This window comes from Pleuronectes platessa, chromosome 5, assembly GCF_947347685.1.
Source record: "Pleuronectes platessa chromosome 5, fPlePla1.1, whole genome shotgun sequence".
NCBI classification, from domain to species: Eukaryota; Metazoa; Chordata; class Actinopteri; order Pleuronectiformes; family Pleuronectidae; genus Pleuronectes; species Pleuronectes platessa.
The window spans coordinates 29,755,761-29,780,934 of NC_070630.1; the positions used below are offsets into that span (position 1 = coordinate 29,755,761).

Below are 25,174 nucleotides of genomic sequence, written 5' to 3' on the forward strand. Positions count from 1 at the left end.
AAATGGCAGGGTGTACTAGGCCGAAGCCAAGAAAGCATCCACCTAGTGTCTACCCTTAACAGGTGGTTAATTGCTCCCCCAGCAGTGGGTAGAAAGCGATATACTTATTCTGAATTATCGATTATTGTGTAGGACCAGTATGATTTTTATTGAAGAAATATTCAGCACTTTCTTTTTCAGCATTGGATAGGTTGTGTATGAGTTGAGTACAGAGCTGGAGTCAAGACAGGGTAAGAAGAGCTTGGTATTTTAGATTTGAAGCTGGTGGAAAGATCTATCCACACCTGTGAAGTTAAATCATTGACATCTTGTATATAATTTGTTTAATTCAAATTGATTCTTGTTGGAAAGCAGCTACTTACAGTCTTTGTCCAGCTTCCTGAATTCATGTAGCCAGAAATCTTGCCATACTTGGCACCATCATGCCTGTATCAGTGATCAAATCAACACTCACTTATATTAATCAACCCAAAGCCAGCACATGGCTTTCATGTCCCAACATTGCTGATTCCCCCAGCCTCAGCAAAAAGACACACTTCTTACCTAAAAATCATCCCCTACTCGACATCATTTAAGCTTATGTAGCACATACTAGTCAAGATTCAAGATTCAAGAGTTTATTATCAAATGCACAACAATAACATTAAGCAGTCACTGGCAATGAAATGCTTGAGTCACAGGCTCTCTTCTAGCAATACTCAAGTAATTACAATAGAAAAAAACAGAATTTGAATAAAATAGTATAAAATAGAATATCAGAAAATTGAAATAGAAAATAAAATTGAGATATATCTAAATATATATATATATACAGCTGAAGAAAAAACAATAGTGCAATTATGTGCAATAGTGCAAATATGCCACGGTGCTGGTTTAGTGTCATTGCAGTCATTGCAGTTCGGAGGAGTTTAAAAGTCTTATGGCCTGGGGGTTGAAACTGTCGGCCAGACGGCAGCAGGCAAAAAAGTTAATGGCTGGGGTGAAAGGGTAGCCTGACGTTGTCATACTCACAATTCTAGTCAGAATGTGAGTCTGATACCGCTCCATTAGGCGGAAATAAAATTCCTCTTCGCTCAATTGGATAGACCTACAACCAATCAGAGCAACGTAGTATGTGACGTATGTAAAGCGACGCATAGTTGTTGTCAACAGAACTCAACTGCACGCACGCTGGAAGAAGTACAAAAAGATCAGTAAAAACGATTTTTGATGGGGTTGTAAAAATAACATAAGGATACACGGAGACCCTTACCAACACGATCAGCATTTTTGAGAGAAACAGTTAATGTAACAGCCCCCCCCCCCCCGAACATGACGCAGAGTGTCTCTACTGATGGCACACGGCTCTTTATTGTTCACTTCATCGTAACCGTAAATACACCGTAAAACTGGAATGACATTAAGTATACGATATTTTAATCCATAAAACCAAACCCGAACGTTAAGATACAATAAACAAACAAATCACCACGAGACAAGTCTGATGCGTTAACGTGACAGCGACCTCCGTTCCGCGCTACCTGCAGCAAAGTAAATGGGACCAGCTTCCTTACCTCGTTCCGCTGGCGAGGGGTGTTAAACTCTAGTTTTTGAGAAATGCCGGGCAGCTGGCGTCCGGTCGTTGTTCCTGCTCCTATCCTTGTGCCGGCGCTGTACGGCAGGTGTCTTTTTGCACTGGTCCGCAAGCAAGGGATCTGGTGCGTCTATTAACATGGTCCGCTCCTTAAACTGCAGGTATTTATGCGAGGGGAGTCACTACGTGTAAAACAAAATAAGCCCAACACAAAATAACAGAATAAAACAGCATGCATAAAGTGGCAGGTGTAGCAGAGAGTTACAGTAAAGGTGAATGCACGTATGAACAAGTTCTCCATTTAGGATTACAGCTCCACAACACATCAAACAAATCGTATCGCATTTGTCGGTCCTGTAAGAACTTAATAACACGGTTCGAACGCGACATTCCCGTATCCCATCTTCTTCGCGACCATCGGGGCCAGCTGATAGATTAAACTTTTTCCGAATCCCGTAGGAAGGACGGCAAAAACATCTTTGCGATCTACAAATGCCTTGATCGCGTTTCTCTGTTCCTCTTTCAAAATTAATGCGCTGTCGATGTCTCCTAAAACAGACTCAATGGCAGCATCTACACATCTCAGCTCTCCAGCGGCAGGCATGTTTGTGGAAAACAAAGTCAACCGCTCTTTGATGACGTAGTTGATTACGTTACCGTTGATCATCTGTCCATCATCGTATAAAGCCCGCCCTGACAATCGGATTGGTCCGGTCGATTTCGAAGCGGGCATTATTTCTCCCCAACGGAGCGACTCCAGACCGAACTTCCCGACCTCAAATGTTGTGGGCGGGGCTAAGTTCGTCTGGCATCCAGGCTTGTGAAAGGGGTCTTTAATGATCCGATTACTCTTCTTCAGTTGGAGTTTTTTTCTCAGATGAACACGGAAATTGCTCAGATGTTCTGTTGAACTATTGATCTAACTAAAGAAGAAGTAATTCAAATCCAAGCCAAGTTTTTCCATTTGTGATTTTAAAGTTTAAACAGGTATTTTGATATAAATTATCTCATTGTAGTATGTTTCTTTCGAAACAATAATACTGATTATATAATGTTAATTACATTAATTTTTAAATTACATCACAACTCATACCCTCACACTAACGTTTAGGTTTTGCTGAGTTTTATGTCTCTGACTTTTTATTTATATGTGTTAACTTGTAACTGCTTACTTCACAGCAAATACTGTGAAGCTACTTGTGCATAAAGAGTTCATGCATAAACTGCTGGTAAATGTATATTGTAATTGGTGCAGATGAGGAGTTGAGAGCCATGCCGTGCAGTAAGTTTGAAGCCCCCCACAGTTGAAAGAAACATTCCTACTCTGCATGTTGCTGTGTTCCTCAGACAGATTCCCAGCTGGGACCTGCTGTAATCTCCTGGCAACAATATTGACATAGAAATAGAAACCCTGGAGAGGACAGAATTCTAGCTGTCTGACTGCCTGCACATACATCTGGTGCTCAGAGTGCCTCTAAACATATGTCCTCTGTACTTCACAACAATCACATTTCGTAAAAGGCGAAACTGTGCCTTGGAATCTCAAGGTTAACCTGTCTTTCAAGTATCACTATACAGTTTCACCTTTTATGAAATGTGATTGTTGTGAAGTTTTACCTGAGGTTTAATGAAAAGATGGTTATCAATATCATATCTTTTTCCCAGGACCAGCCAGGACTAGCCTACCTTAATCACTCAAATTCAATCAAATTTTATTTTTATAGCTAATATCCACAACTCATAGTTTGTCTCATGGGGCTTATAAGGCTTAATTAAAAGGACCTAATAAACTTGATTCTCAAATAGTGCATTGCATGGCGCCATACAATGTACTATTCCGTGGTGTTTCTTATTATGGGTGCATGGTGGTGCAGGCACTACATATTACTATTCCGTGGTGTATATTATTATGGGTTATTATTATGCATTGCATGGCGCAACGCGCCAATAATATAGATATGCACTTGTTCGTCCAAACCTTGTGATTCTCACGGTGTTTTCATTTCTGAGATAGGAGTTATAGATTTTGAATTAGAGCATTTTGTTCGGGACCTTCTCCTCAGGTCCAATCTGTCACTGTCTCTGTGTCAGTGACAGATTGGTGAAGTCACACACGCTGAAGAGGGGGGCAATAGGAGGAAAGGGGAGAGTGAGATCTATATATATAAACTACTGCACAGGTGTTAATCAACACTTTAGGTTGTACAGTCAGTAGAGCAGAGGGACAGTGACCCTGTGGTTGTTGGTTCAAGTCCCAGTGTGTGCGGGACTTAAACATTGATTTTTTTCTTTGTCTTTCAGGGGGGAACTGTTGAACTACAATGTGATTGGCTCTACATCAGATTCCTGTATTATTGTGTATGAAGTGACAGTGATAGCGCCACCTGGTGGTCGGTGTGAAATGAAGTTTTAGCAATCGCCCCCAAAATCCTGTCACATGATCAGATCCCTGACCTGATCAAGTCAAGACTATTACTGCATAGCAGTACTACAATGCACTACATATTACTATTCCGTGGTGCTTATTATTATGAGTGCCTAGCAGTGATGCCAGTAGCGCGTTACTTAGTAACGTGTTACTCTAATCTGACCACTTTTTTCAGTAACGAGTAATCTAACGTCTTTCTATTTCCAAACCAGTAATCAGATTAAAGTTACTTGTCCAAGTCACTTTGCGTTACTATTTTGGTGTTTGTGGTTAAATCGTGGCTGTTGGAGTAGTCACCCTGTCGCCCTCCTGTCCACGCCACCGGAGGCTCGTTGTGTGGCACGCCTCAATGTTGCGCTGGTGCGGGGGCTTTCGTGCTCTTGGGCCGCGGGGTGGTATCCGTCGGCGGTGCGGAAGGCGGGGACCGGTTGGAGGGGACCGGGTACGGCGGTTGGCGGCAGCGACTCTGGACGCGTGTCAGCCCGGTCTTGCGGATCACCTCAGCTACGGCGCCCGCTGGGGGAACCCTCCGGCGGCTTCTAATGAAGTGAGTCTTGACAAAACCGGTTGTAATTTTTATGTTGAGGCAGCGGTGGTGTTGTCGGCAGCTGCTGAATGTAACTAATAAAGTAACTTGTAATCTAACTTAGTTACTTTTAAAAATCAAGTAACTTGTAAAGTAACTAAGTTACTTTTAAAATCAAGTAATCTGTAAAGTAACTAAGTTACTTTTTCAAAGTAACTGTGGCAACACTGGTGCCTAGGGGTGCAGGCACCACTAGGCAGTGCATTGCATGGCGCAACGCGTGTTTGATGACGGTGTTAGAGTGAAATGAGAAGTAGGTTTCGAAACTGCTCGCATGGCCTCATTTTTTTACTCTAATAATGATATAGATATGTACTTGTTCGTCCAAGTGTTGTGGTTATCACGGTGTTTTCATTTCTCTGATAGGAGTTATAGATTTTGAAGTAGAGCATTTTGTTCGGGACGCTCTCCTGATGTCTAATCTGTCATTCGCTCTCTCCCACACCTGTTGTCATTAGTGAGTTATACACGCTGAAGGAGGGGCCATTGGGGAGAGGGGGACAGTGAGATCATTATATGAACCAATTCAAAGGTGTTGTTCAACAGCATAGGTACTCTAGTGGTTACAGAAGAGGGTTAGTAACTCAGAGGTTGAGGGTTCATTTCCAACTGAGAGCAGAACTTTAAAATTGTCATCTTCTGTGTCTTTCAAAAGGGGAACTTTAAACTTTTAAATATACAATTGTCGTTGATGTTTAAGGTCAATTCAATTGGATCAGTGGGTTGAGCTGCTGACTGAATGATCCACTGGTTGTGAATTCAAAACCATCAGCAACCAAAAATTACTTTTGAACAAATATTAATGTGTATGCCGTGATAGGGATAGCGCCACCTAGTGGTCTGTGTGAAAATGAAGTTTTAGCAATTGACCCCAAAATTCTGTCACATGATCTGAGTCAACACCTGATGAAGTCAAGACTATTACTGCATACACACTAATAGTGATAGCGCCACCTAGTGGTCAAGGTGAAAATGAAGTTTTAGCAATCTGCCCCAAATTGGACACACTTCATCAGATTCCTGACCTGAAGAGACCTATGAGTGTGTATGCAGTGTTACTGATAGCGCCACCTACTGATCCAGTCTCTCTCTCTCTCTCTCTCTCTCTCTCTCTCTCTCTCTCTCTCTCTCTCTTTTATACCAGCCAGTCTATCTCTCTCTCTCTCTCTCTCTCTCTCTCTCTCTCTCTGGGTCTCTCTCTCTATTCTGGGTCTCTCTCTCTGGGTCTCTCTCTCTCTCTCAAATTGACACAGTCTGTCTTTCTTCCCCCCAACAAAAAAAAATGTTTAGTCTGGAACCGGCAAATTCTAGGCACCCATTCGAAATTTCTCGGCAGGAGAAATTTTCTAGTTTTTTCTTTGTCTTTCAGGGGGGAACTGTTGAATTCTTTAAATAGTCAACTGTCAATGATATCTAAAGTCAATGTGATTGGATTAGTGGGTCTGCCGCTGACTCAGTGATCCGCTAGTTGTGAGTTCAAAACCAATAGAGGCCAAAAATTACTTCCGAACAATTTCATTTTATATATCTGGTTGTAGTGTCAAGCCTTGTGATTCTCAAAATGTGTTCATTTTCCAGATAGGACTTATAGTTTTTGAATTAGAATATTTTGTTCGGGACCTTCTCCTGAGGTCTGATGTCTCCCTCTCATTCTCGCACACCTGCGGTCATAAGCGAGTTACACACGCTGAGGAGGGGGGCCAAATGGGGAAAGGGGAGAGTGAGATCTATAAATAAACTACTGCACCTGTGTTAATCAATATTATATATGTTGAAGTTAGTAGAGCAGAGGGACAGTGAACAGGAGGTTGTCGGTTCAAGACCCAGTGTGGGTTGGACTTAAACATAGATTTTTTTTTTCTTTGTCTTTCAAGGGGGAACTGTTGAACTACAATGTGATTGGCTCTACATCCGATTCCTGTATTAGTGTGTATGAAGTGATAGTGATAGCGCCACCTGGTGGTCGGTGTGAAAATTAAGTTTTAGCAATCGCCCCCAAAATCCTGTCACATGATCAGAGCCCTGACCTGAAGAGATCTATGAAGTGTTAGCGATAGCGCCACCTACTGATCCAGTCTCTCTCTCTCTCTCTCTCTGGATCTTACTATCTCTCTCTTAAAGCAGCCAGTCTTTCTGTCTCTCTTTCGTTCTCTTTTATACCAGCCATTCTCTCTCTCTCTCTCTCTCTCTCTCTCTCTCTCTCTCTCTCTCTCTCTGGGTCTCTCTCTCTCTCTGGGTCTCTCTCTCTCTGGGTCTATCTTTCTCTTTCTCTGTCTCTCTCTCTCAAATTGACACTGTCTTCCCCCTAAAAAAAAAAATTTAGTCTGGAACCGGCAAATTCTAGGCACCCATTCGAAATTTCTCGGCAGGAGGAATTTTCTAGTTATTCTTATTTCTTCTTCCTAAAAGTTTGGACCGCTTCTCCTCCCACAAATGTTGTCGCACATTCACGAGACCCACAAATAAACCTGCGGAATTAGGTCGAATAGTGTACTATTATTTTTATAAGAATTTCATCCAACAGATCGCTCAAAGATCGCTATAGCGCGACCAAAAACGACGAATGGGATTCAAGCTCGTTCTACCAAAAGAGCGATAGGCTGAAAATCAGTGTTTTTAGACCCTTTTTTCGTCACTAAAACTGCTCTCAAATCCCCAATAAGAGGTCCTCAGACATGATTTTTAGATATTTGAGGTGGTGAGATTGTTTCATTCTCAAATCTCTCGGACCTGTGCTTATATCCGCATCGAAAAATCAAGGAAATATTTCCGGATCCTTCTCCTATTGGAGCCCCATGTTAATTCTGAAGATTTTTCTGAAAAGATTCAAACTGAAAAATAAAACGTAAATCGCTCCCACGGCCCCATTTCTCAGCTCTCACGAATAAATATATATCTGGTTGTAGTGTAAACTCTTGTGATTCTCAAAATGTTATCATTTTCCAGATAGGACTTATGGTTTTTGAGTAACAAGTATTTGTTTGATGACGGTGCTAGAGTGTGAAAAAATGTCTCTTCCATTAAAGTAATGATAATTCTCGGAGGAGAATTTATGAAATGAGAAGTACGTTTCTAAACTGCTCGCATGGCCTCATTTTTTGGCTCTAAATAATAATATAGATATGTACTTGTTCGTCCAAACCTTGTGATTCTCACGGTGTTTTCCTTTCACGGACGGGAGTTATAGATTTTGAATTAGAGCATTTTGTTCGGGACCTTCTCCTGAGGTCTGATGTCTCCCTCTCTCACGACAAACCTGCTGTAATCAGGGAGTCAAAGGGGACAGTGAGATCTATTTTTAGACTTCACAGGTGGTAATCAGCACTGCAGGTAGTTCAGTCTGTAGAGAAGAGGGACAGTAACCCAAAATGGCGTTTTGAAGTCCAAGTGTGGGTAAGACAAAAACATTAAATTTTTTTCTTTGTCTTTCAGAGGGGAACTGTTGAATTCTTTAAATAATCAACTGTCAATGATATCTAAAGTCAATGTGATTGGATTAGTGGGTCTGCTGCTGACTCAGTGATCCGCTGGTTGTTAGTTCAAAACCAATAGAGGCCAAAAATTACTTCTGAATAAATATATTAATATATATATGTACTTGTTCGTCCAAGCCTTGTGTTTCTCACGGTGTTTTCATTTCATGGACTGGAATTATAGATTTTGAATTAGAGCATTTTGTTCCGGACCTTCTCCTCGGGTCCTCTGTGTCACAGGTGCGTCGTTAGTGAAGATACACACGCTGAGGAGGGGGGCCAGAGGGGGAGATGGGGACAGGAAGATGTTTATAGTAGCCATCTCAAAGACATTGGTCAACAGTATAGGTAGGCTAGTGGTTACAGAAGAGGGTTAGTAAGTCAGAGATTGAGGGTTCAAGTCCAACTGATGGCAGAACTTTAACATTGTCATTTTCTTTGTCTTTCAGAAGGGAAACTTTAAACTCTTTAAATATACAATTGTCATTGATGTTTAAGGTCAATTCAATTGGATCAGTGGGTTGAGACTCAATGATCCACTGGTTGTGAGTTCAAAACCAATAGCAACCAAAAATTGCTTTTGAACAAATATATTAATGTGTATGCAGTGATAGTGATAGCGCCACCTAGTGGTCGGTGGGAAAATAAAGTTTGAGCAATCTGATCCAAATCGCACACACCTCCTCAGATTCCAGACCTGAACAGATATATTAGTGTGTATTCATTGATAGGAATAGCCCCACCTAGTGGTCAGGGTGAAAATTAAGTTTTTAAGAATCTACCCCAAAATTCTCACATGATCAGAGCCCTGACCTGAAGAGTCCTATGAGTGTATGCAGTGTTAGTGATAGCGCCCCCTACTGATCAAGTCGCTCTCTCTTTCTTAAACCAGTCGCTCTCTCGCTCTTTCTCTCTGGGTCTCTCTCTGAAACTGGTACATTTTCTCTCTCTCTCTCTTGGTCTGTCTCTCTTCCCCAAAAAAACAAAAGTCTCTTTTCGACCCGGACGCAGAAGGCACCCATTCGAAATTTCTCGGCAGGAGGAATTTTCTAGTTATTATATCTTCTTCCGTCTTTATTTCGGCGCGCTTCTCCTCACACAAATTTTGTTGAATTCTTTAAATAATCAACTGTCAATGATATCTAAAGTCAATGTGATTGGATTAGTGGGTCTGCCGCTGACTCAGTGATCCACTGGTTGTGACTTCAAAACCAATAGAGGCCAAAAATTACTTTTGAACAAATATATTAATATATCTGGTTGTAGTGTCAAGCCTTGTGGTTCTCAAAATGTGTTTATTTTCCAGATAGGACTTATAGTTTTTGAGTAACAAGTATTTGTTTGATGACTGATGATAGCAAAAGGAGGAGATTTATGAAATGAGAACTACGTTTCTAAACTGCTCGCATGGCCTCATTTTTTGGCTCTAAATAATGATATAGATATGTACTTGTTCGTCCAAGTGTTGTGGTTCTCAGGGTCTTTTCATTTATCTGATAGGAGTTAGAGATTTTCAATCAGAGCATTTTGTTTGGGACCTTCTCCTCAGGTCCAATCTGTCACTCTGTGTCACAGGTGCGTCGTTAGTGAAGTCACACACGCTAAGGAGGGGGGCCAGAGGGGGAAAGGAGACAGTGAGATCTATTTAGAACTACTTCAAAGGTGTTAATCAGCTCAGGTGGTTCAGTGGGTAGAGCAGAGGGTCAGTGACCCAGAGGTGGAGAGATCAAGTCCAGGTGAGGGCAGTTCTAACATTGTTTTTCAGAAGGGGACTATTGAACTCTTTAAATATACAACCCTCAATCAATTTGAACTACGATGTGATTGGCTCTTCATCCGAATTCTGTTTTAGTGTGAATGAAGTGATAGTGATAGCGCCACCTAGTGGTCTGTGTGAAAATGAAGTTTTAGCAATCGACCCCAAAATTCTGTCACATGATCAGAGTCAACACCTGATGAAGTCAAGAATATTACTGCATACACACTAATAGTGATAGCGCCACCTAGTGGACGGTCTGAAAATGAAGTTTGAGCAATCTGCCCCAAATTGGACACGCTTCATCAGATGCCAGACCTGAACAGATATATAAGGGTGTATTCATTGATAAGGATGGTGCCACCTAGTGGTCAAGGTGAAAATTAAGTTTTAGCAATTGGTCCCAAATCGCACACACTTCATCAGATTCCTGACCTGAAGAGACCAATGAGTGTGTATGCAGTGTTACTGATAGCGCCACCTACTGATCAAGTCTCTCTCTCTCTCTCTCTCTCTTTTATACCAGCCAGTCTATCTCTCTCTCTCTCTCTCTCTGGGTCTCTCTCTCTATTCTGGGTCTCTATCTTTGGGTCTCTCTCTCTCTCTCAAATTGACACAGCCTGTCTCTCTTCCCCCCTAAAAAAAAAAAAATTTACTCTGGAGCCGGCAAATTCTAGGCACCCATTCGAAATTTCTCGGCAGGAGGAAATTTCTAGTTATTCTTAGTTCTTCTGCCAAAAAGTTTGGGACGCTTCTCCTGCCACAAATTTTGTCGCACATTCAAGAGATCTATAAATAAACCTGCGGAATTATGTCGATTGGTGTGCTATTATTCAGATTTAAATTTCGTCCCCCGGTTTGCTCAAAGATCGCGATAAAGCGGCCGAAAACGTAGAATGGGAGTCAAGCTCGCTCTATCAAAAGAGAGAATAGAGCCCTTAAACCTTTGGGACGCTTCTCCTCCCACAAATTGTGTCGCACAATCACGAGACCTACAAATAAACCTGCGGAATTACGTCGAATGGTGTGCAATAGTTTTTTGTACGAATTTCGTCCTCCATTTCGCTCAAAGATCGCGATAACGCGACCGAAAACGTACAATGGGAGTCAAGGTCTCTCTACCAAAAGAGCGAGAGGCTGAAAATCAGTGTTTGAAGAGCCTTTTTTCGTCACTAAAACTGCTCTCAAATCCCCAAACGGAGGTCATCAGAAATGATTTTTAGATATTTGAGGTTGTGAGATTGTTTCCTTCGCAGACATGTCACTCTCAAATCTCTCGGACCTGTGCTTATATCCACATCGAAAAATCGAGGAATTATTTCCCGATCCTTCTCCCATTGGAGCCCCATGTTAATTCTGAAGATTTTTCTGAAAAGATTAAAACTGAAAAATAAAACGTAAATCGCTCCCACGGCTCCATTATTCAGCTCTCACGAATAAAACATATATCTGGTTGTACTGTAAACTCTTGTGATTCTCAAAATGTTTTCATTTTCCAGATAGGTCTTATAGTTTTTAAGTAACAAGTATTTGTTTGATGACGGTGCTAGAGTGTGAAAAAATGTCTCTTCCATTAAAAGTAATTACAATTTTAGGAGGAGAATTTATGAAATGAGAAGTACGTTTCTAAACTGCTCGTATGGCCTCATTTTTTGGCTCTAAATAATAATATAAATATGTACTTGTTCGTCCAAACCTTGTGATTCTCGCGGTGTTTTCCTTTCACGGACAGGATTTATAGATTTTCAATTAGAGCATTTTGTTCGGGACCTTCTCCTCAGGTCTGATGTCTGCCTCTCTCACGACAAACCTGCTGTAATCAGGGAGTCACACACGCAGAGGGAGGGGGGCCAAAAGGGACAGTGGGATCTATTTTTAGACTACTTCACAGGTGCTAATCAGCACTGCAGGTAGATCAGTCTGTAGAGCAGAGGGACAGTAACACAGAGGTGGAGGTTTCAAGTCTCAGTGTGGGTAAGACACAAACATTGAATTTTTTCTTTGTCTTTCAGGGGGGAACTGTTGAATTCTTTAAATAATCAACTGTCAATGATATCTAAAGTCAATGTGATTGGATTAGTGGGTCTGCCGCTGACTCAGTGATCCAATGGTTTTGACTTCAAAACCAACAGAAGCCCAAAATTACTTTTGAAAAAATATATTAATATATCTGGTTGTAGTGTCAAGCCTTGTGGTTCTCAAAATGAGTGTATTTTCCAGATAGGACTTATAGTTTTTGAGTAACAAGTATTTGTTTGATGACTGATGATAGCAAAAGGAGGAGATTTATGAAATGAGAACTACGGCACTAAACTGCTCACATGGCCTCATTTTTTGGCTCTAAATAATGATATAGATATGTACTTGTTTGTCCAAGCCTTGTGATTCTCACGCTGTTTTTATTTCACGGACAGGAGTCATAGATTTTGAATTGGAATATTTTGTTCGGGACCTTCCCCTGAGGTCTGATGTCTCCCTCTCATTCTCGCACACCTGCGGTAATTAGCGAGTTACACACGCTGAGGAGGTGGGCCAAATGGGGAAATGGGAGAGTGAGATCAATAAATAAACTACTGCACAGTTGTTAATCAACACTATAGGTGGTGCAGTCAGTAGAGCAAAGGAACAGTGACACAGAGGGTGTTGGTTTAAGTCCCATTCTGGGCGGGACTTAAAAATTGATTTTTTTTCTTTGTCTTTCAGGGGGGAACTGTTGAACTACAATGTGATTGGCTATACATCAGATTCCGGTATTAGTTGGTATGAAGTGATAGTGATAGCGCCACCTGGAGGTCGGTGTGAAAATGAAGTTTAAGCAATCGCCCCCAAAATCCTGTCACATGATCAGAGCCCTGACCTGAAGAGATCTATGAGTGTGTATGCAGTGTTAGTGATAGCGCCACCTATTGATCAAGTCTGTCGCTCTCTCTTTTATACCAGCTAGTTTCTCTCTCTCTCTCTCTCTCTGGCTCTGTCTATCTCTCTCTTAAAGCAGCCAGTCTCTCTCTCTCTCTCTCTCTCTCTCTCTCTCTCTCTCTCTCTCTCTCTCTCTCTCTCATTTATACCAGACAGTCTCTCTCTCTCTCTCTCTCTTGGTCTCTCTCTCTCTTGGTCTATCTCTCTGGGTCTCTCTCACAGTCTCTCTCTCTCAAATTTTCACAGTCTGTCTCTCTTCCCCCCCCAAAGAAGCGTCTCTTTTCGAGCCGGCAAATTCTAGGCACCCATTCGAAAAATTTCTCGGCAGGAGGAATTGTCTAGTTATGGGTGCCTAGTGGTGCAGGCAGTGCATTGCATGGCGCAACACAATTCGAAATTTCTCATCAGGATTTCTAGTTTGTAAGGCAGAGAGAGTGGCTCCTAGAATGATAAGGCCATTTTTTGACTGTCCAAGACTTTTGTGTTCACTCATTGGATTTTACTCAATGTAGTACTCGGTCTGATCTGACACACTTCACTATTTTAACCTTCAGGAAGATTTTGCTGTGGATGGGTATAATTTTTGCCAAACTCTCAAAATCCAAATGGATTGAACAGCTGTGGACTACACATGTTCAAGTTCAAGCTGTTTCATGGCTCAGGGCTGTAACGCTCAAGGGCGCCAGAGTCAAAGAGGATTTTAGAGGCGCTGTCACTGTCTGCTTGGTTATAACCATATTTTGAATAGTACTCAGAGATGCTGTGGTCATCATCTGAGCAGTCTAGTTGATGGTAATGTATCTGGGCCAGAATGTCAGAGTGTGGCTTAACTGTTAACAGTTAAATTCTTAAAATTCAACAAAGAATATTCAACTGGAGTTAAAAACAACAATAGCAATCTCTTAGAGTAACACTATGAGGACTTAAAGTGGTAGTTATTGTTAATTAATTATTAATAAATAGTTAATTTATTAATACATTTAATTTCACCACAATGCACTTGTTTGTAAGTATGGTTGAATGTTTATTGCGGTGGCAGACAAGATTCCACTTATTTCTTGCCAAAAATTAAAGAAATGATATTGCATAATTATGAATTATTGCCAACTGTACTCTGCCTCACACAGGGCACCATTATGTTGTGATTTGTATACCTTAAGCATGACAACATTAAATGGTGTGCCTTTGGGCATTCAATAAATTTGGTTATCGGAAAATTATTGAATATTAATGCTAACTATATTTATATTAAATAATAACATTAATTGATTAAAGTTACATAAGGGCAACACCCTTAAAAGGAAGGTACAAGATAGCCAATTTATTGATTAAGTATCATGAAAGTACTAACTACAAATTTGGAACTATGATTAATAATTAAAAGAATAACTCAAACCAAAATTACCACTTAAGTAGTTAGAAAAGTACAAGAATATTGGGTTTTGGACAGTATAGAGGTTGGCAAAACTCACATTTGTGCAACATAAATGAATGTTTAATGTTAATGTTTTCTTTAACATTTGTGTTAAAGAAAAACATTTAAATGAAGTAATAAAAGTATAAACATTACGTAACATAACATGTCATTTGGCAGATGCTTTATCCAAAGCGACTTACAATTAGTGGATTCAACATCTATAAACACACAAACTACCTAAAAGTGTACTTAATATATACAGATGTAAATATGTGTACGTGAGTACGTGTGTGTGTTTGTGAGTAAGTGAGTAACTTACATAATTATCATGTCACAACTATGGATGCTGGCCACGATGAAACAAAAGACCCCCTGGAGTGTTTACACCATGTGGTTGATGTCACATGTATGTGTTAAGTTTGGGGGGATGTGTGTGTGAGGTGTTGGTGCCAAGTTAGAGAAAGTCGTTTTTTGCATGCAAAACAAGACAGTGAAGGGCATAACATAACTTACATTAGCTTTCAAATAACTTATTTCCGATTATCACAGTAACACAAATCAAACTTATAAACCTAGAATTGAACAGTTTTTGCTTAGCCTAGTGTAATTATTTAGCCCAGTTGTTTTACCCGTCTATGAAAAGGGGGAAAGGTCCTTCTTATGTGCTGTCTGAAATACAGTGAAGTGGTCTTGCTGGTTTGTGAATTCTGTTGTTGTGTTTCTGCTGGAAAGACGTTTTCGAAGTAGCTTGTGCTGCAGTTCTTAGGCAGGCTTTTGCGGCCCTGCCTTTGGGAAGGTTTTAGCAATGTGCTCCAGTCAGGCCTGCTTAAAGGTCGGTAGAGCTTGGGCAGGGAGGACGTTTCCCTGGCTCGGTGAGCTGGAGAGCTACACCTCTCCTTCAGGAGTACTAGGTGTTCACAAATACTAGGTCCCAACATTGATTTGAGAAAATCTAAACTTTAACTTAATGTAGACTTATATGCCAGTGACTTATTGGCTAAGGGAGACATGCATGAATTCTTATCCTACACAATTATTAATCACATTTTTAGAAGATCAGCTCTTCATCGTCAAAATAGCTAGACTTTAACGTATGATAGAAGAGTTTGAAAGCAGACAGAATACTACAATTGGTTACTCACATTGTTAAGGACTGAAAGCTTGAGTTCATAGCCAACTATGAACTGACATTGATTATGTGCCAATTCTTATATAAGGTGCTTGGCACATTTTGTGCCACTTCTGCTAACACTGCTGTAGTGTGCAAAACTGGTATTTTCCTGTTGCATCAAAAATGGTAATTGTTAATACTTTTGGTAGGATGCATTAATACAATCATATCAAACACCACAAAGAGCCTTCTGCTATGCTACAGTCCCTTTGTGAGGCTTGAGTACACCAGTGAGTGGAGATACATTTTATCATCAGTATGCTACCATGCTCCAGTTGTAATTTTTTACCACATGCAACATCTTAGTTTAGCTAGTTAGCACGTTAATATTTTGAACATAGCATTAAACTCCACTCCATGTGCAGCTGAGGCTGAATGGAACTATAGTGGTATCTGATCATAAACCGATATGGATGAATTTAACTTTGGCCTGATAATGGTAGTGGTTATAGATGTAGAGATCATAAAAATTCATCCTGTAGCTAACAATGTAGAAAATAATACACTTACCAGAGGGCGGGGGTTTAATCCCCAACACCTCCAGTCTGTATTCTTAAGTGTTCTTGGGCAGGATCCTCTGGTACATGGACAACCCGCTCTACCTCCTGAGTCACAGCTGCAACTAATGAGATCTATCCCTGCACTGGACTAAGAGATGGACATAATACTACTATTAACTAGTAATTGTATGCCTCAAACTGCTTATGAAATGTTTTTGGTGGTCTTCCATCTTTTAATTTCAGAATAAACTTCGCCTTGACCTATCCTGCCTGACATCCACCTGCAACCATGACAACCAAATCCACCAGCAGTGTTTTGGTTGGGAAAGCCTGCTCCTCCCCTCTCTTGTCCTCTCCGCCTCAACAGCGCCTGGTCACTAAAGATGGACACTGTGCCCTAAGTTCCCCTCGGTGTCCCTCGGGCTCATGGTGCAGGTTATCAGGCACAGCCTGGCTGCTGGCTCTGCAGGACTTGTGGGGACTGTTGGTGGGTCTACGGTGGAGATGGGTCCTGCTGGCCTTCTGCACCTCCTTTCTCACCCACTGGCTGCTGTTTGCCTGTCTGTGGTACCTACTGGCCCACCTCAACGGAGACCTGGCTGTAAAGGATCACGATGCCCCCCCACAGGGGCATGTAGTTTGTGTAAAACACATTACTAGCTTCACCGCTGCCTTTTCCTTCTCCCTGGAGACACAACTGACCATTGGCTATGGCACCATGTTCCCCAGTGGGGATTGTCCCAGTGCCATTGCATTACTGGCTGTTCAGATGCTGCTGGGGCTCATGTTGGAAGCATTCATCACAGGTACATCTCTCCTACTAAAATCTTCTCTTTAATCAGATTAATAACTGTGTATTGGACACAAGAAAATTGAATCTAATCATAATGGCGAAAATTAACGTATTATGTTATATGTTGTGTTAAATGTAATTAATATTTTGTCTATTTCCCTTTCAATCAGTCTAAGGCCAACCCCCATCTTTTGGGACGATAACCTTCATATACCTTAATCCCAACCAAACCCAGTTGAAGATTTACTCCGATCTTTTACTTCAGTATAAGTAGCATTATCCCAGTGAGTAAAATCCATTAGTAAAACTAAATAAGTATTTGCAACATTATGTACTTTACTTAATCTGAAAGTGTTTTATTATAGATTATATTATATTGGTTTATTACCATTAAAGATAACACTGCTTATGTTTTTGCTGGCTAAATGTTTATTTAGATTGTAATCTTTAGTTAGTTACCACTCTGAAAAAGAGAGACAGCTGTGAAAAAGGTAGATGTGATCATCCACAAGGTGTTTGTCCAGTAATTGGAAGGTTAGGGGTACAATCCCCAGTTCCTCCAGTCCATGCCAAGTGTCCTTGAGCAAGACACTAAACCCCAAATTGCCCTTTTGGCTGTACCTACAATGTATGAATGGAATGTACGATTTACACATGAGTGCTCTGTGAATGTAACTTTGAGTGTAAAGTGCTTTTAGTGGCCATTAATACTAGAAAAGTACAAAAAACTAGGGCTACGATAAACGCTTCACTTCCTGCGTCAGTCTCCTAATGGCAATCCTTGCCTGCTAATTGCTCGTTACGGTCCACACTATCAGATAGCACATCACACCTATTACGTACAGACTAATACATCTGTTCAAGTAGGGGCTCTGATGTAGCGTGAGCAATTATATAAATATTATATTAATGTATGGAGCTGTTCAGGTCAGGATTGTGATCATAGGTCAGTAGTTCGGAGACGGTTGGATAATGCAGAGTGTATTTACAAAGAACTTCCTGTTTCATGGCGAATCAGTCGGTGGCACTATGACACTGAGGAAATATTGACACATAGAGCTGTTCAGGCTTGGATTCTAATCATTTGACAGAAGATTGGTAGTGATAGGACAATGCACAGTGGAGTTATGACAACATTGTGTCCTTTGGCGAAGGACCATCCTTCGCTGCACATCAATGTTAACACGGTTTGAGGAAATGTCACAATTCTTACCATGATCCAATGACTTGAATGAGCTCTTTTGAGCTGTATATTGTAAAGCAGCCAGGAGCAGTTCATCAAAGTATAAAACATGTCACTTCCTGTAGCCACCAGGGGGCGTTGTGATTTCAAGTCATAATTCCTGTGTAGATGTCATCAGGCCGAAATTCTTGTCTTACATGTCTAGTTTGGACTTGATTAAATAATGTACACTACCGTTCAAAAGTTTGGGGTCACTTCGAAATTTCCTTATTATTCAAAGAAAAGCACAGTTTTTTTTTTGTTGATGTGGTTAATGACTGTTCTAGGTGGAAATGTCTGGTTTTTAAGGAAATATCTACAACGGTGTGTAGAGGCCCATTTCCAGCAACTATCACTCCAGTGTGCTAATGGTACATTGTTTTTGCTAATCGCCTTAGAAGACTAATTGATGATTAGCAAACCCTTGAAAAACCCTTCTGCAATTATGTTAGCACAGCTGGAAACTGTTTAGCTGGTAAGAGAAGCTATAAAACTGGCCTTCCTTTGAGCTAGTTGAGTATCTGGAGCATCACATTTGTGGGTTCGATTATACTCTCAAAATGGCCAGAAAATGAGAACTTTCATGTGAAACTCGCCAGTCTATTCTTGTTCTTAGAAATTAAGGCTATTCCATGCGAGAAATTGCGAAGAAACTGAACATTTTCTACAACGGTGTGTACTACTCCCTTCAGAGAACAGCACAAACGGGCTATAACCAGAGTAGAAAGAGAAGTGGGAGGCCCCGGTGCACAACTCAGCAAGAAGACAAGTATATTAGAGTCTCTAGTAGAAATTGACACCTCAAAGGTCCTCAACTGGCAGCTTCTTTAAATGGTACCCGCAAAACATCAGTGTCAACGTCTACAGTGAAGAGGCGACTCCGGGATGCTGGCCTTCTAGGCAGAGTGACAAAGAATAAGCAATATCTGAGACTGGCCAATAAAAATAAAAGATTGATATGGTCAAGGAACACAGACATAGACAGAGGAAGATTGGAAAAAAATTGTTATGGACAGAATAATCAAAGTTTGTGGTGTTTGGATGACACAGAAGAACATTTGTGAGACGCAGAACAGGTGAAAAGATGCTGGAAGAGTGCGTGACGCCATCTGTCAAGCACGGTGGAGGTAATGTGATGGTCTGTGGCTGCTTTGGTGCTGGTAAAGGGGGAGATTTGTACAAGGTAAAAGGGATTTTAAATAAGGAAGGCTATCACTCCATTTTGCAACGCCATGCCATACCCTGTGGACAGAGATTGATTGGAGCCAATTTCCTCCTACAACATGACAATGACCCAAAGCACACCTCCAAATTATGCAAGAACTATTTAGGGAAGAAGCAGGTAGCTGGTAAGCTGTCTGTAATTGAGTGGCCAGCGCAGTCACAATATCTCAACCCCCTTGAGCTGTTGTGGGAGCAGCTTGACCGTATGGTATGCAAGAAATGCCCATCAAGCCAATCCAGCTTGTGGGAGGTGCTTCAGTAAGCGTGGGGTGAAATTTCTGCAGATTACCTCAACAAATGAACAGCTAGAGTGCCAAAGGTCTGCAATGCTGTAATTGATGCAAATGGAGCATTCTTTGACGAAAGCAAAGTTTGAAGAACAAAACTAATATTTCAAATAAAAATCATTATTTCTAACCTTGTCAATGTCTCCTATGTCTTTTCTATTCATTTTGCAAGTCATTTGACAAATAAAAGTGAGTTTTCATGGAAAACACAAAAATGTCTGGGTGACCCCAAACTTTTGAACGGTAGTGTAAGTCCGAGATACAGAACCTCGTGTTTTGATGGCGTTTAATCAAAATTTGACGCCACGCCACGTTCACACAGTTTGATGAAAAATCGATCTTTGAATAAGTTTAAATCTCCATTTTGTTGTGATGACACTCAACAAAATTATACGTTGATCTGATGAAAGCTCTACAACAAGTACATCAAAGTAAAAGTGTGGAATATAGCCAAAATGGCCACCAAATCCAAAATGGTGGGCTTCCTGTGTGGTCTAGCATATCTATTCAAGAGACTTATTTCTTTGTTATGAAAAGACACATGTCCCTATTGATTTTTGTAGATATAAACCAATCGTAGTGCCGGGGCTAACCTTTAGGGGGCACTAGACAGTGATTTTGCCACGCCCATTCCTATAAACCATCTGAATATCTTAAGGGGGGGCTGTTGATACACACATTTAGTTTGAGGGAGAAGGACCCATAAACACGGAAGTTACAGCGATTTTGTGTGTCATGGCGAGCTGATGAACTTTGATGCCATGCCATTAATAATCTGCATGATGAAAAGTCACAGTAATCTTATGCCTACATTATCAATGTCTTGAGACCCATTTGACACAGTTTGACATGATTTCGCAAAGTGGATGAGGAGGAATATTTCCAAGTGTAAGACGTTCCAAAAACAAGACATTTCCTGTTGCCACCAGGGGGCACTGTGATTTTAAGTCACGATTTCTGTGTAGATGTCATCAAGTCGCGACTCTTGTCTTATGTGTCTAGTTTGGACTCAATTGGACCAAATGTGTCTGAGATACAGAAGCCCGTGTTTTGATGGCGTTTAATCAAACTTTGACTCCCCTCCACGGTCACACGGTCTGAGGAAAAGTTGATTTTTCAATAACTTTAGATCTCCCGCTTGTTTTGATGACACTCAACTACATTTTAAGTTGATTTGATGAAAGCTCTACGACAAGTACATCAAAGTAAAAATGTGGAATATGCCAAAATGGCCACTAAATCCAAAATAGTGGGCTTCCTGTTGCATTTTTCGTAATGCACAGATAGACTTTTTTGTATATCTGGTCATGATACACAACTTTCTTCTTTTTCGTTAGGATCGGTGAATGCTAAATGAAGGGGCTTTCCGTAGGTGGCACTGTTGAGATTTTTTGCCGCGCCCATTTCCAAATACTCCAGAATACGTAAATTTTCACACATTTCTGATTGCAAACTTTAGAAACTTAATCGTGCACCTTAAAGCCCTCAAAAAGCCAATTCATTTAAGCGGAGAAAAATAATAATAACTAGGGCTACGTTGTAGCACTTGCGGGCCCGAGCACCCGCACATTGAAGCCTGTTGCGGTCGGTGGAGAGAGCGATCGATGACCAAGCGCACATCATCGATCGAGCATGCACTTCTCCACGTTGCATGCGTTTTGCGCTCTGCGGCAGTAGGTTTGCCAGTAGGTGGCGCCATCACTATTATTACGCACAGACATATAGATCTCTTCTTGTAGGTGCTCTGATGTAGCGTGAGCAATTTTGTGTCAATTGGACAATGTTAACACAACTTAATTTTCACACTGATCAGTAGGTGGCGCTATGACCCTGAACTAATATTTATATGTGGAGCTGTTCAGATCAGTATTGTGATCATAGGTCAGTAGTTTGGAGCCGGTTGGATAATGCAGAGTGGATTAACAAAGTACTTCCTGTTTCCTGGCGAATCAGTAGGTGGCGCTATGACACTGAGGAAATATTGACACATAGAGCTGTTCAGGCTTGTACTCTTATCATGTGACAGAAGTTTGGTAGTGATAAGACAATGCACAGTGGACTTATGAAAACATCGTGTCCTTTGGCGAAGGATGATCCTTCGCCACACCTCAATGTTTACATGGTTTGAGGAAATGTCACAATTCTGACCTTGATTCAATGACTTGACTGAGCTCATTTGAGCTGTATATCTTAAAGCAGCCAGGAGCAGTTCATCAAAGTATAAAACATGTCACTTCATGTTGCCACCAGGGGGCGCTATGATTTCAAGTCATAATTTCTGTGTAGATGTCATCAAGCCGGAACGCTTGTCTTGCATGTCTAGTTTGGACTTGATTGGACCATGTATGTTCGAGATACAGATGCTCGTGTTTTGATGGCGTGTAACCAAACTTTAACGCCACGCCACGGTCACACGGTGTGAAGGGAAAAAAATCCCTTAATCAGTTTTTATCTCAATCTTGTTCTGATGACACTCATCTGAATTTGAAGTTGATCTGATGAAAGCTCTACGACAAGTAAACCAAAGTAAAAATGTGGAATATGGCTAAAATGGCCACTAAATCCAAAATGGCGGGCTTCCTGTTTAGTCTAGCATATCTATCCAAGAGACTTATTTGTTTGTTATGAAAAGACACATGCCCAAATCGATTTTTGTACATGTCGGCCAATTGTAGTGCCGGGGCTGCCCGTTAGGGGGCGCTAGTCAGTTATTTTGCCACGCCCATTCCTTAAAACCATATGAAAATCTTCAGGGGGGGGATGTTGTTGCACACATGTAGTTTGAGTGAGATAGAACCATGAACACTGAAGTTAAAGCAATTTCGTGCTTCACGGCGAGGTGATGAACTTTGATGCAACGCCATTAATATGGCGTTTGACGAAAAGTCACAGTTATCTTATGCTTTCATTATCAATGTCTTGAGACCCATTTGATACAGTTTGACATGGTTGAGGTCAGTGGATGAGGAGGAATACATCCAAGTGTAAGACAAGCAAAAAACAAGACATTTCCTGGTGCCACCAGGGGGCGCTGTGATTTTAAGTCATTATTTCTGTGTAGATGTCATCAGGCCGGGACTCTTCTCTTACATGTCTAGTTTGGACTTGATTGGACCATGTATGTTCGAGATACAGATGCCCGTGTTTTGATGGCGTGGAACCAAACTTTGACGACACGCCACGGTCACACGAAGTGCCGGAAAAAATATTCCGTTGATCATTTTTTTTCTCAATCTTGTTGTGATGACACCCGTCTAATTTTTAAGTTGACCTGATGAAAGCTCTACGACAAGTACATTAAAGTAAAAATGTGGAATTTGGCCAAAATGGCCACTAAATCCAAAATGGCGGGCTTCCTGTTGCATTTTTCATAATGCTCCAATAGACTTTTTTCTATGATTAGTCACGTTACACCAGTGTCTAGATTTTGGTGAAAATCGCTTATGTGGAAACCTAGGGGCTGGTTCCAGGGGGCGCTGTTGAGCCATTTTGCCACGCCCAATTCAAATTACTCCAGAATACTAAATTGTCCGCAGACCTTGAATTTCCTGCAAAGTTTCACAACTTTTTGAGCATGTTTAGACCCTGAAAAAGCCCCCGAAAGGGAAATAATAATAATAACTAGGGCTACGTTGTAGCACTTGCGGGCCCGAGCACCCGCACGTTGAAGCCTGTTGCGGTCGGTGGAGAGAGCGATCGATGACCAAGCGCACATCATCGATCGAGCATGCACTTCTCCACGTTAAATGCGTTTTGCGCTCTGCGGCAGTAGGTTTGCCAGTAGGTGGCGCCATCACTATTATTACGCACAGACATATATATCTGTTCATGTAGGCGCTCTGATGTAGCGTGAGCAATTTTGTGTCAATTGGACAATGTTAACACAACTTAATTTTCACACTGATCAGTAGGTGGCGCTATGACCCTGATCTAATATTTATATGTGGAGCTGTTCAGATCAGTATTGTGATCATAGGTCAGTAGTTTGGAGCCGGTTGGATAATGCAGAGTGGATTAACAAAGTACTTCCTGTTTCCTGGCGAATCAGTAGGTGGCGCTATGACACTGAGGAAATATTGACACATAGAGCTGTTCAGGCTTGGACTCTGACCATGTGACAGAAGTTTTGTAGTGATAGGACAATGCACAGTGGAGTTATGATAACATCGTGTCCTTTGGCGAAGGAAAATCCTTCGCCGCACATCAATGTTTACACGGTTTGAGGAAACGTCACAATTCTGACCATGATCTAATGACTTGACTGATCTGATTTGAGCTGTATATTGTAAATCAGCCAGGAGCAGTTCATCAAAGTATAAAACATGTCACTTCCTGTAGCCACCAGGGGGCGCTGTAATTTCAAGTCATAATTTCTGTGTAGATGTCATCAGGATGGCACCCTTGTCTTACATGTCTAGTTTGGACTCGATTGGACAATGTATGTCCGAGATACAGAACCTCGTGTTTTGATGGCGTTTAATCAAACTCAAGACGCCACGCCACGGTCACACGGTGTGACGAAAGGTCAATCTCTTAATCACTTTTTATCTCCATCTTGTTGTGATGGCACTGATCTTAATTTGAAGTTAATCTGATGAAAGCCCTGGGACAAGTGCATCAAGTAAAAATGTGGAATATGGAAAAAAAATGGCCACTTAATCCAAAATGGCGGCCTCCCTGTTTGGTCAAGCATACCTATCCAAGATATTTTTTTGTTTGTTATGAAACGACACATGTCCCGATAGATTTGTATAAATGTCGGCCATCGTAGTGCCGGGGTTGCCCTATAGGGGGCGCTGGTCAGTTTTTTTGCCACGCCCATTTCTTAAAACCATATGAATATCTTCAGGGGGGGGCTGTTGTTACACACATGTAGTTTGAGAGAGATAGAATCATGAACACTGAAGTTACAGCAATTTCGTGTTTCACGGCGAGTTGATGAACTTTAATGCCACGCCATTCATATGGCGTTTGACGAAAAGTCACGGTAATCTTATGTCTTCATTGTCAATGTCTTGGGACCCATTTGATACAGTTTGACATGGTTGAGGTCAGTGGATGAGGAGAAATTCATCCAAGTGTAAGACAAGCAAAAAACAAGACATTTCCTGTTGCCACCAGGGGGCGCTGCGGTTTTAAGTCATCATTTATGCATAGATGTCATCAGGCGGGGACTATTGTCTTACATGTCTAGTTTGGACTTGATTGGAACATGTATGTCCGAGATACAGATGCCCGTGTTTTGATGGCGTGTAACCAATTTTTAACGCCATGCCACGGTCACACGGTGTGATAAAAAAAAAATCCCTCAATCACTTTTTATCTCCATCTTGTTGTGATGACACTCATCTGAATTTGAAGTTGATCTGATGAAAGCCCTGGGACAAGTACGTAAAAGTAAAAATGTGGGATATTGCCAAAATGGCCACTAAAAGCAAAATGGCGGACTTCCTGTTGCGTTTTTCATAATGCTCCATGTGACTTTTTTTCATGACTGGTCACGATACACCTATATCCAGATTTTGATGAAAATCCGTTATGTGGAAACCTAGGGGCTGGTTCCAGGGGGCGCTGTAGAGCCATTTTGCCACGCCCAATTCCAATTACTCCAGAATACTAAAATATCCGCAGACCTTGAATTTCCTGCAAAGTTTCATAACTTTTTGAGCATGTCTAGACCCTGAAAAAGCCCCCCAAAGGGAAATAATAATAATAATAATAATAATAAAAATCCTTACAGATTCAATAGGGCCTCTCACCATTCGGTGCTCGGGCCCTAAAAATCCTTACAGATTCAATAGGGCCTCTCACCATTCGGTGCTCGGGCC

General features: G+C 41.3%; 1 protein-coding gene across 1 annotated transcript in view; it reads left to right on the top strand.

Moving 5' to 3' along the window:
- Nucleotides 1–25,174, top strand: part of kcnj13 (potassium inwardly rectifying channel subfamily J member 13) — a 97,025-nt gene that overhangs the window by 4,634 nt on the left and 67,217 nt on the right. The window contains exon 2 of the mRNA XM_053423341.1: nucleotides 16,064–16,626. Coding sequence (XP_053279316.1) covers nucleotides 16,110–16,626 — 517 coding nt within the window. The 5' untranslated portion in view covers nucleotides 16,064–16,109. The remainder of the gene's footprint in view (nucleotides 1–16,063; nucleotides 16,627–25,174) is intronic.